The following is a 12,515-nucleotide window of genomic DNA, read 5'->3' as shown; positions in this document are numbered from 1 at the left end:
AAGAATATGTATCTTTTAAAATTGACATGTTTCTGTTTTGAAAAAAATTCACATGACTTGCCTTATGTTTTTAAATTTTACTTTGAGAGTTCTGTCAGTGGATGATGCCCTGTTGGCTTAATGTATAAAGATTTGATACTGACTTTAAGTTAGGAGTCACTAGATACTGTTAATGTGGGCTCTTCTTGTGAGAGAATATGTAGCAGTTTGGTCCAATGTAGATAAAATACACTGAATATAAGCTCTCAGTGCTGGTAAGTTTTGTTTTGGCTTCTATTTCTTAGATTATTTTTGTGTTATATTTTCATTTGCAGTTTATCATTTTTAAAGCAACAGCTTTGCATTGTCATTATTTTTTGTTTTTAAAGCCACACTGTTGGACATTCTCATTCCTAACAGAATATTATCCCTCTCCATCTATCATTAACATTGTTTTTCATTTTTTGTTTTGAGTTTCGGATGCACCTTCAGAGAACTAATTATAGTTTAAGCCATTTTTCAGTGATTTTCTAATATTTAAAATTCAGATTGTCATACTAACCCTGACAGCATGAATTTGAAATTTTGGACCTTTTTTAAAGCTTGCGGTTTACAGTGTAGATTGATTTTTGTGTGTCTCTTTTGCCTTCTGCAATAAAACTTCATCACTTTTCATTTATTTGTTTTACCTCAGGGGAAGGCCTGTCAGCCTCCCGCCACTCTTTGCGAACAGGTCTGTCTGCCTCAAACCTTTCCTTGAGAGGAGAATCACCTTTGTCTCTTCTTGTCAGTCATCTTCTTCCTTCTTCGAGAGCCGGGACCCCTGCGGGCTCGAGGTGCACAAGCCCCGCGCCCACCCCTCAGAGCAGCCCTCCTTCCAGCCCTAGCCTCAGCCGCCTCCACGCCAGACCTTCCCGGCAGAGGCAGCCTCAGGCCCCAGAGCTCCTGGTGTCCGCTGCCAGTGCCGATATTCCCACAGTAGTAATCCATCCGCCCGAGGAAGACGTAGAAGCGCTGCAAGGCCAGGAGCAGAAGAGTGAGGAGAATGTTGACGTGACTGCAGGCAACTATCCAAAGTCCCCACGTGTGGTGCTTTCTGCCTCTGGACCCTTGCACTTGGAATGCCTCTCAGCACATAGCTTAATCAGCATTATGTAGATGATGCTTACAGTTTATTTTGACTTCTGCATGTTTTTTTTTCTTTATAGTGTGTTATAGAAAAGGATAGAATTATTTTAAAATTTTAAGTTTTACAAAGATATCAAAGGAGCCTACACATAATTTAAGCCCTTTCAAAATTTTTTACTGAAGTTTTACAGGTCAATGCATTTGAATCAGACAAATGTAGACATTTTTACAGGTCATCTTTTAATTTGCCATGATTAAAAAAAAATGGTGGCTCTTCTTGTGCATTTCATTCCATCAAGTGAATGAACACATGCCTTGCATAAAGTATAATGAGAAGCCTTTTATCTACTGTTTGGTGCTTTTGTGTAAGGGATGCAGTGTGTTTTCACCTTCCTGCCAAAGGTAGAATGTTCTTTTTCTCATCTTGTCTCTGAGAGGATTGAGGTTCACTGTTGACTGCCTGGAGTCATCATTATTCCGACTAGTTTTATAATCTGGAGTAGACCAGTTGTTTTTTATTTAATGCTGTATCTATCTTTCATCCGAATTCACCTTGAAAGTTTTAGGAATAGAGTTCCTATAGTTGCAGATAGGATTTATTTCTACTTGTCTTAGTGGATAAAAGGTTTGTAACTCACTTAAGTGTTATTATATTTCTATTTGATGAGTTTATCTTATCACTGTTTGTACAATGAACAAAATTAAGACAGAGATGTTAAGGTTAGACCATAAATGACCAGACAAAGGGATTTTTTTTTTTTCAGACAAAGGAATTGAACCCAGAACTACCTACAACAAAATCTATAGTATAGAATTTCATTGTAAATTTTAATACTTTGTGGAAAAGATGTATTATAATGAGGTAACTAAACAAAAATGGGGAAAAGATACCTAGAAATAACTGCTCAGAAATAATGAACACTTTTTACTTCATTAAAAAAGACTAACAAAATTGACTATTTTTCTTGAACAAAATTAACTTTGAAGTTACTTCCCCTTGCACTTGTTTTTACCTATATCTGTCAGTAATACTGACTATTCCTTGTTTTACCAGCTTCAGTCTAATTAATGATAAGAGACTATAAGCTTTGTATGGGAAGAAAGGGGCCTACAGGTTCCCAGTGACTTATTAGGTCACTTATTAAGAGGATAAAAAGAGCAATTAACTGAAAATTGAGGGACACAATTAAATTTTTCCTCCCTCTGCTGTTAAGGGTGCCGTGGGATGTACTCGCCTTTTGGAAGAGAAGAAACTAGAGTGTAGGGAAGAGAGGATTTCTGAGGACAAGGGAGAGCTCACAGTTGCTGTCTAGGTGACATTGTAGAAGGAATGTAGCCACAGTGAGAGGGACAGCTCTCCATTAGTCCCGCTGCCCAGGCACCTGGAGTCCCCCCTGTCTTTTCCTGAAGTCTGGTCAAGAAGGTGGTCTCATCACTTCTGAGAGACCAGTGCCAGAGATCCTTTGTGTCATGAGGTCATGATTTGTGAATACCTGTAGGAAAGGAAAACGGAAAGGAAAGCAGTGTTTGCCTTCAGTTATTTTTTAGAGAATACTTGGGTAAAGGACGTCACTCACTTTGTGTGTGACTGTCTTCTGACTCGGTGTTTCTCACCCTCGGCGCTACTGGCCTTTTGGGGGACACTTCTGCGTGGTCGGGTGTCCTGTGCATTGTCAGCTATTGAGCAGCACCCTCGGCCCGCAGCCACCGCCTGCCAGCACATTCGTAGCCTTCCATGGATGGGAACTGCTGCTCTGGGCACTTCTGCTGTCAAATCTTTAATGACAGGAAGCTTTGATCTCTTTGCTTAATTTTTCTAGGTAGATATACTATTTTGAGGGGAAAAAAAATGAAAGGGCGAAATAATAGATTTACCAGAGTATGACTTAAATGCCAGGATTGATTTTATACATTCTCATATTTGCTTTTTCTTTTGCTTAAAGCAAGTAAATAAAGTCCTTCCAAGTTATCTGTGCTCATTATAGTTTTAATTTGGGGGAATTTACTCATTTAATTCTGAGCACTAGGAATTTATGCAGGAGCAAGGACATTTCGTTTACCTTTTCAGGATATAGCTTTAACTTAGCTGACATCAGGGAAGACTGATGGAGAAGGCGGTGGTGGGAAACTTTAAGTGTGCCTGGCCTGCCCGCCGTAACATGTTCAGGGTGAGCAGCTGAGCCCCTGGCTTCCTCGCGCCCTCTCTTCTGACTTTGTCAGTGTTGAGTTGCAGGTCGTTTCCTCTTCCCATTCCTGTTGAGCCTTCTCCGCATCCCCATTCTTCTCCCTCAGATGTGGTGGCTAGGACTATTCTGAGAAACTGTGTCTGTTTTCTTTGGTTACACGTCTGCAGGTTGGATGCAGTTTGTAGTTAGCAGCATGTGTGTGTTGATGATCACTTGTAGTTGGCTGCCAGGGCCTTAAATGATACTCTTCATATTCTTGTGTGGTAGTTGGTGGAAACCACTGAAAAATACTGCTTAACTTTTTCTTCTTACACTTGGCGCATGTATTTTAATAGAGGAATGGATTCTATTATGGCAGTGTAGGGACAAAGGTCAAAGAGGCTAAAATGGTGAAAAATGAGTTCAGTTTAGGGAAAAGTTTTTATTTCAGAATTGTTTACAATTTCTCGGGAGTGGGTATATGGCTAAATGGACTGCATATACTTGCTTTACTGAGATTTTGGGTCACAGTGGCATCCTGTTGTAGGTGTTTAACAGAGACGTGGTGTCATGAAGGTCTTCATTCACTGAATTTAAGCTGTAAACTCAAATGACTTAGTTTCAGGTTACTAGTTAGTATATGTTGTATTCTATAAAAACAAAAATGCATAGACTATATATGATATGCTTAAAATTTTAAAATTTAATTGCCGCTGTTTAAAGTTTATAGGTTCTAACCACAAACAAGGTAGTGGTGAATTTCTGTGGGTCACTAGGTTGTTGTGAGTGGCAGAGTTAAAACTAGAAGTAAAGTCTGTTGCCGTTGTCTGGTGCATTTTCTCCTGTGATATTCAGTGTTTTGGGTAATATTAATCTATATTCTTGAACTAGAAAGCCTTGGGTGTTTTGAAAACATTAGGTACATTTAATGGTAGAAATCTGTGTCACGTACTCTAAAGTTTTTGTAGCATTTGAACTTTTTGCGAATACATAGTGGTAATGACTAGTAACATGCTATTGGGTGATTTTAGGTTATTTTTGGGTGTGACTTGTTGCTGCTGAGTTTTGCTTGAACTGAGTATACCATGCACGAACATGTGTCTATCACTTGTAATCCAGACAAGTTAATTTAATAGAATGTATATCATTCCTAATCCAAACAAACAAATTTTATAAGTTTGTCTGTGTCTTAGAAGTTGAGTGAGTTACTTAAGGTCATACACATAGCTACAAAGTGGCAAAGAATACTTTTTTTTAACATAGATCCGTTCCCTTATAAGTTCTGTATTCTTTGTATTTATATCATAAAAACATTGCTATTGTATTTTAGCATAGTCCTTATGAATAATGACAGTAGACAGCACATGAATTTTACCCAAGAGAGGTGAAAATTCATGAGGAAACTAATTGAAGGATTATGGCAAAAGGAGTGTATATTTCATTGATGTAGCTCTTGCATTTTCATTTAGGGTTTATCAGAAATTTTACATTGTTACTGATGTCAGTGTGCTAAGTGTAGTTAGGCATCTTTAAGCTCTGCAGTTCACATGTCTAAGGATACAGTAAAAGTGGATGTGCTAAGTATTTATAGTGGTGATCAGACCCAGGTCTTCCACCTTCTACTCACTTTTTTTCTTTTTGCAAAAGGCCACCATTTTTGTAAATGCCAATTATATTATTTTAAATGTTAACATGTATAGCTTCATTATTGCTTAAAATGTTATCCCACTCTTGCTGGTATGGTACTAACACTTGGCACTTTTTTTTCTTTTTACCTAGCACATTTGCTTTCAGTAAACCCATCACTTTCAGGATATGAGCAAATTCAGGTTGCAAAGTGAATTTTCTTCTTACTACTTTGGAAATTGTTTGTTCTTAAATACAGGTATTTTGGCCTCTCCACAGTCTGCACCTGGAAACTTGGACAATAGTAAAAGTGGAGAAATTAAAGGTAATGGAAGTGGAGGAAGCAGAGAAAATAGTACTGTTGACTTCAGCAAGGTAATTTCTGTTATTAACTATACATTTTCATAATCATGCTTACTGAGACAATTGCTAGCAATGTGATTATAGTAACAGTGATTATAGTAATTTTTAATAACCGATGCTTGTAAACCTGATGTGATGCTTGTGATGTTAACTTAAGATCAGAAATTGTGAAAAAGGTAACAGTCTCATAGCACTTGAATAATGTTATATCTTACTAGTGTTAGAAATCCTGACAAGAGAATACGGGGATAATACAGTATTTTCATCTATACCCACCCATAGATATCATGAACTGCAGGCATTTGTTGTGAAGCTGCCACTACTAGGAAGGTTAATTCTGGGAGTGATGTTACAGCAGTAACAATTCAGCCTCTCCTCGGCTGTAATGTGACCCCAGAATTACTGTCTTGTGGTGTCAGTGCTTTCTGGAATGTAACTGGGAAACATCGGTGCTTCCCCATGGATAGGTAAAGGTAAAGACATGAATTGAAAAATAACTCACCTATCTCAACTGTGATTTTTAATTTTCATAGGTGAGTGTTAAATGAAATGTAAAAAAGAGCTTATTTCAAAAGAACAAAGCAAAAAACTGCAAGTTCAAATTACAGTTGAATTTAAAGCATACTTTGAGTACTACCTCTGAATAATTGATTCTTGATATCCATTGTAATTTTTTTGATGGTGTTTGATGGTATTTACTATAGGATACAATGTCAGACTTCTAATTAAATGCCATTATTTCAAGTTAATTTCAATTTTTAAGCCTTTATGATGTGAAGTCTATGAATCACGTTTTGTAGAAAAGGCACTTAAATGATGATTTGTGTTATAGCTTTACTGAGCTTCATGCTCTAAAGTTAAAAGCCTTGCATTTGGGGCTTCGTACTGTTGTTCTGTTGTAAGTTGAGCATATTTTTACTGGTGCTGCAGTTATTTCAGATGAGTGTCAGGTTTTCAGGACGGAGTCTGTGGATAGATTGCTGTGATTTCTGCAGCAGATCTCCTCTAGACAGGGCAGGTGCCATTTGCTTTGTTCCCCTGACACAGCTGTGCTTTCTTTCACTTGGTCTGTCTTGTGCACACCCGCGTATCCCCTGTCGGGCAGGAGTCTGCCTCCTGGCACTGTAGTTGTGGCACGCTGGGTGTGGGACTCAAGAGGCCCGCCGTAAGTGCTGGTTTTATGTTCCTAGAAGCCCTGCTAGTGGCTGTTCAGTGACTGTGTGAAGCTGCATACAACGAAGAAGTTGCCGTACTTTGAATTATGTCCATAACCTTTTCTTTGTAATTATACACAGACAACCTAATTCGATCATACAGCACTACCATATATGTATACCAATTATGACTACTTTAGTTGCAAATGAAAATAAAAATTTTTCTCTTACTGAAAATACTGGGGAATGCCCATAGTTCATTAAAGTAAAAAAGGGTTTATAAAATACATAAAATATAAAGGAACAAATTCATGTCTAAGATTAAACAATAGATCATGACTAAATGAATATTTTTAGAACTGTGTATAATTTCATGGACCATTGTTAGTTTGTGAACTATATTTTTGTCTTCAGTAGTTTTTTAATGAATAGTGCTATATATTCATTGAAACTTTCCTCTAGTTTGTTTGGTAATTTAGATCTCTGCAGTAGTGAAGATCATGACAGTAAACTAGTTGGGAGTACTGTTTGGTAGCTGTGTTTTGCTTGCACTTTGTATTCGTCAACTTCATTCTTTGTACTTTTGAGAATTTTGGCACTTAAACATCCTTTAGATCACCAGTTTTGATTAGCGAATAGTAGTCTTAAAGCATCTTTTTCCTGTTTCCTTCTAGACTGATTAGTACCATGCACACTTTATTTTTGATTATTATTTATTTGTCAATAGGTTGATATGAATTTCATGAGAAAAATTCCTTCAGGAGCTGAGGCATCCAATGTTCTGGTGGGAGAGGTGGATTTTTTAGAAAGACCTATAATTGCGTTTGTGAGACTGGCTCCCGCTGTTCTTCTCTCAGGGCTAACCGAAGTCCCCGTCCCTACAAGGTAAGGGAGGGTTATTTGCAGTTAACGTTCTTCCAGAATGTCCAAAATCTAGAGGAACATGTCGCTTTATGTAATGAAAGCTCCTTTTAATGGTTAATGGTGTCATTGCCCCAGTGCCTTGACTATTAGAGCATTAAAGATTTACCTTTCTTTCTGGAACTAAAAAAAAAAGCATCCTTTAAAAAATACATTGCATTTATGTTTTTATAAGAAAAGTTCTGTTCATAGTATGTTCTGTGCAGGCACTGAAGTTAGAGAGGATGGAGTTGAATCCTTGCTCTGCTGCTTTTATGGGACGATCAAGCTAGGCTTCTGCTTTACTTGTAAAATGAGGGTAACAGTACCTCAGGGTTGATTAAATGTAATAATGCCCCTGAATTAGGCAGAATGCTTTGTTCTGACCTGATCCAATCTTCTGTTCAATATACATTAAGAATAATTAGCAAGTTGTGTTATTAATATAAAGTGTGATCAGTTAGCTACTGATTATATGAACTTAATTACAAATGAGAATAATTAAGAATATTTTTATAGTAATAAATATGAAGAATTAATTGCAGCCTGTTTGAAATGTACATGCTAGTTTTTAATAAGCTTTCCTGAGTTGCATTAATGGTACAGTACTGAGATAAATGAGAAAGATAATTCATAGATTCACATTTAAATTCTTACAAAGCAGGCAGATGAATACTTCCAGTTTGGATAAGTATGAATATTAATATTTTACTGTATGTTAATAACAATATAACTAAGTAGGAAGTTAAATAATTTTTATTTGGGTTTCCTTAGTAGCTCAGTTTGTAAAAAAAAAAAAAAAGCTGCCTGCAATGCAGGAGACTTCGGTTTGATTTCTGGGTCAGGAAGATCCTTTGGAGATGGGATAGGCAATAAGAGATTGTTAAACAATAAGAGGCTTTTAAATAATGAGTTGTAAATAAAATGCTTTTGCTTCCAAAAGGGTTAGTCCTTTATTTTCCCCTATAGTGTCTTTATCCAGACTGTAGTTTGAGGGACCATGAATTTCTTCTGAATACTCATCTATTTTCTTAAGCCAAAGTAAGTACTTAATTGGATTGGTATTCACTTGATTTACTAATTTACTTCTTTTCATCAGTACAGACCAGAAAAAGTTGTTTACTCAAAATTCAAAAGGATATAGAAGACGGGAAACACCATCTTTAATGTAAAACACTGATTCCTTAAGTACTTTTTACTCTAAGAAAGATGGAACTTAATTATGAATGCTGTTTTTAATTTTGTGATTCATCTGAATAGAGTTGCCAAACTTTTTGCAGCCAATAGGATGTGAGGATGAAAAGGAGGTCTGAGTAATGTTTCTGTGTTTACATTTGTATGGTTTCCTTATGATTCTTAGACTTAATGTCTGTTGTTCATGTTTAAATCTCTCTGTTTTAATGTTCCCTTAGGTTTTTGTTTCTGTTATTGGGGCCTGCAGGCAAGGCACCACAGTATCACGAAATTGGAAGATCAATAGCCACCCTCATGACAGATGAGGTAAGGAACATGCCCTTTGATGTGAAGCACACAACACGTAGTAAATTATAGACTCTCTTACCGTCTTTGGTGATTTTAAAGTGTATTTTATGGATCTTTCTCTTATAGTATTTTCCTCTGTGCTATCAGTAATATGCAGATTTGAATAAATCATCTTGATTTAGATGTATCAATGACATGCCTGTTGGATATTTGTTTAAGCTCTTCGCTGTTGCCTTGATAGAGCCTGCCTAGTCCAGTCTCTGTGCTTTCTGAAATTTATATGCTGTGACAGACCCCCTTTTTCTACTGCTTGCTCCATCCGCATCGCCGTCCTTTCTGCACCTTGGATGTGTGATGCTCACTGCCGCCTCTGGACACTGAGCACTGCCCTTGACCTGAGCGCTGTCTCCACCCCTCACCCCACCCTGTAGGTGCTCTGTCCCCCATCTCAGTCAGATTCCTCCTGCAGTGCTTCCTCCTCTAAGACACCTTCCGCAGCCACCCTGTTGCCCCGCATCAGTTGCCCTTCCGTACCCTGCTTCATTTTTATAGGAGTTCTTGTTATCCCCTGCGGTAGTGGATTCACGTGATTACCCCGAGTTCTGAGTGCAGGGACTCTGACTTACCCGTGTCGTGCCTGCCAGAACTTCCCTGGGGGCTCAGTGGTAAAGAATCCGCCTGCCAATGCAGGAGACCTGGGTTCGTTCAGTCCCTGGTCTGGGGAGATCCCATGTGCTATGGAGCTGCTAAGCTAGACTCCTGACTGAGCATGGGCCCTAGAGCCGGGAGCTGTACCTGCTGAGCCCGTGTGCCTGAATCACTGAGGCCTGCACACCGCAAATGCTTAGCACATCTAGAGAAAAGCCTGTGCCGCAGTGAAGACCCAGCCCAGCCAAAAATAAAACACAGAAAAAGAGAAGAATGGCACCCAGTCAATAGGAATGATCAAATTAATTAACTATTTTAAGTAAAATTGTTAGCATACTCATGGTTATTCCTTTAGGATAAATGACATTAAAATGTTATTTCCCAAGTAAAATTTTCTCTTTCTAAAAATTGTTGTGTATTAACACATCACTAGTTTCTTTGGTTGTTTGGTTTTTACTGTTAATTTATCTGATAGTACTAATAGTGCATTATTTTTTAAAGTTGTTATCGAAGGTGGGGTCAAGAGTTTAGGTAATTATCTTTATGTAGACTTTGTTATGATATCTAAAGTGGATTACTATGTATGGAATTTTCTTTCAACTTTAAAATCCTTTTACTCAATGTGTTTATTTTTCTTTAGATTTTTCATGATGTAGCTTATAAAGCAAAAGACAGAAATGACCTCTTATCTGGAATTGATGAATTTTTAGATCAAGTGACCGTCCTACCTCCAGGAGAGTGGGACCCTTCCATACGCATAGAGCCACCAAAGAGTGTTCCATCTCAGGTGAGGATCTGCACAATGCTGCTTTGAGTTCCCCTTTTTTTTTTTTTATTAAACTTTTTCAAGTAGTTTATACATTTTCAAAACTCAAAACTGTATGAAGAACTACACCCGGAGAAGTTGTTCCCCACCACGTCCTCTCTGCCATCCCACCCTGTCCCCACCTCTTGCGGGTCATCATTTGCTATTAGTTTTTTGTTATTCTTCCACTTTTTATTGAGTACAGGGAAATATGGACATGTAGTCTTGTTTTCTCCTCTTACCAGACGTGAACATCCTGTATGTAGTGTTCTGCACCTTGCCGTTTTCATGTAACAGCGTTTCCTGCAGGTGTGATGATAAGAAGTTGCAGAAGTGGTCCTCCTCCTCCTCACAGCTCTGTTGTATTCCAGTATGGACGCGCTGTAGTCTGTCCGATCCTGGTGCAGCTTGCCTTCCGTTTTTAACTGTTACAGACCACATCATGGTGTCCGCCTGCCACCTTAGTCCTGTGCAGATGTGTCTGTAGGATAGATTCCCAGGAATAAGGTTACTGGCTTACATGGGAGTTTACCTACAGTTTTAGCAAATGTTGCCAGAGTCTCCTCTTCTTGGGTTAACTGTTTTGGACTCATTTTGGTGATGAATGAGAATGCCTGTTTCCCTACAGCCTCACCAGCATGGTGTGTTGTCACACTTTTGGGTATTTGTCAGTCTGATACGTTATCATTATCTTACTGCATTTTAATGTGATTTTAATTTGTATTTCTGTAATTAGTGAAGTTGAGTGTTCCTGAATATTTTTTGTTCATCACCCTCCACCAATTTTTTTTAACATTTAAATTATTCACTGATCCTTTTGTATTTATCATGACGTGCTATGTAGAGAATGCATGCAGTTTATCTTTTTTCTAAATTGTAGTCTGTTTGTCCTAGTTTATTAAAAAGTTAAGCATTTTTCTGTTTGCTTGGGGATGTTGTCTTTATCATTTACTAATTTTCCATATTCATTCAGGTCTGTTTCTGGGATTTCTTTTTCATTGATTGGTCTAGGCATGGACCACTTACACACTTTAATTTCTGAAAGTTTTTGATATATTTTAATATCTGGTAGATCTGCATTCATTCGTGACCTCACTCTTGTCTTTCTGAGTTTCCTTGGTCGTCTTTGCATATTTATTTTCATATTAGTTTTAAAATCAGCTTGCTATTTACAGAAATAAAATGTGATTTTTTCTAAAAAATTGTGATGGAAATTAAATTTCTAAATGAACTGAGGGAAAGTTGGAATCTTTTCAAGAACATGGTATATCTTTCCCCAGTTGACTGTTTTCAAGTCAGTTTTTGTGTCCTTAAGGAATATTATAAAATTCTCCTTATGTGCACCTTACACTCCTCTTGATGAGTGTATTCATAAGTATTTTATCTTTGTTTCTGTTATAAATGAGGTCTTTGTTCCATTATATTGTCTGTTGCTTTTATATATATGTATATATATGACGACTATTGGTCATTGTATATTTCTTTTGTATCCTGCTGCCTTCCTTAGTTCTCTTATTGTGTATAGTCATGTGGTCTCCAATAAAAGATAATATTATTCATTTTCTAACTCTTACACCTTTAACATGTTTTGTCTAATGGTATTGACTAAAATCTCTAATAATTTTATGTAGTAGTTGACTTTAAAGGGCATTTCTTGATTTTTTCATAATTGTAGTCAAAGTCTTTATTGTTTCTCTCATTAAGTTACTATCATTGATGCAAAAATACATATTTTATCATGTTTTCTGTTTTATTGAATTTTTTAATATAAGTGAATGTTGAATTTTGTCAAAGGGCTTTTTAGCATCTCTGGAGATGATATATGAATTCTACTTACCAGTTATTATGGTAAATCATATTAATAGTTTCTTTAATTTGAAGACACTCTTGCATTGTTGGAATAACCCAGCTTAGGCTTTAAAGTGTCTGTAGTCTTTTTCTAATGTTTTATTTAAGTTGCTTCCATCTCCATTTATAAGTAGATTGGTCTATAGATTTTTGTGAAGTCTTTACGTTTTGGTATCATCATTAACTTGTTTCATAAAAACAGATTTGTAAGTTTTCCTTTTTCTGTGCTCTTTAAACTCTAAGTGGCTTGGAATACTTTGATTCTAAAAGTTTGGAAGATTTTTTAGTAGAATTTTCTGAACTTGACTCTTGTATGGTAGACTTCAACAGCTTGTTATTTCTTCTGTGGAAATTGATTTCTGTAAATGTTCTCTTTTTTCTGGAGTCAGATTTGGTAAGTTATATTTTCCTAGAAAA

The 12,515-nt window shown here is 37.0% G+C and overlaps 1 protein-coding gene across 8 annotated transcripts in view; it reads left to right on the top strand.

Annotated features, from left to right (window-relative positions):
• The window catches only part of SLC4A7 (solute carrier family 4 member 7), a 123,223-nt gene that overhangs the window by 67,804 nt on the left and 42,904 nt on the right, over window positions 1-12,515 (top strand). For 7 of the 8 annotated variants that reach the window (XM_065932898.1, XM_065932895.1, XM_065932899.1 and 4 more), the window contains exons 7-10: window positions 5,158-5,273; window positions 7,143-7,300; window positions 8,728-8,815; window positions 10,086-10,232. In XM_065932898.1, coding sequence (XP_065788970.1) covers window positions 5,158-5,273; window positions 7,143-7,300; window positions 8,728-8,815; window positions 10,086-10,232 — 509 coding nt within the window. Of the gene's footprint in view, window positions 1-673; window positions 1,043-5,157; window positions 5,274-7,142; window positions 7,301-8,727; window positions 8,816-10,085; window positions 10,233-12,515 lie in introns of all 8 variants that reach the window. The other variant, XM_065932901.1, reaches the window with a different exon arrangement.

The sequence above is a fragment of the Muntiacus reevesi genome, chromosome 4 (assembly GCF_963930625.1).
Source record: "Muntiacus reevesi chromosome 4, mMunRee1.1, whole genome shotgun sequence".
Lineage (NCBI taxonomy): Eukaryota > Metazoa > Chordata > Mammalia > Artiodactyla > Cervidae > Muntiacus > Muntiacus reevesi.
The sequence above is the reverse complement of the archived record's forward strand: the minus strand, read 5'-3'. Positions and strand labels throughout refer to the sequence as shown.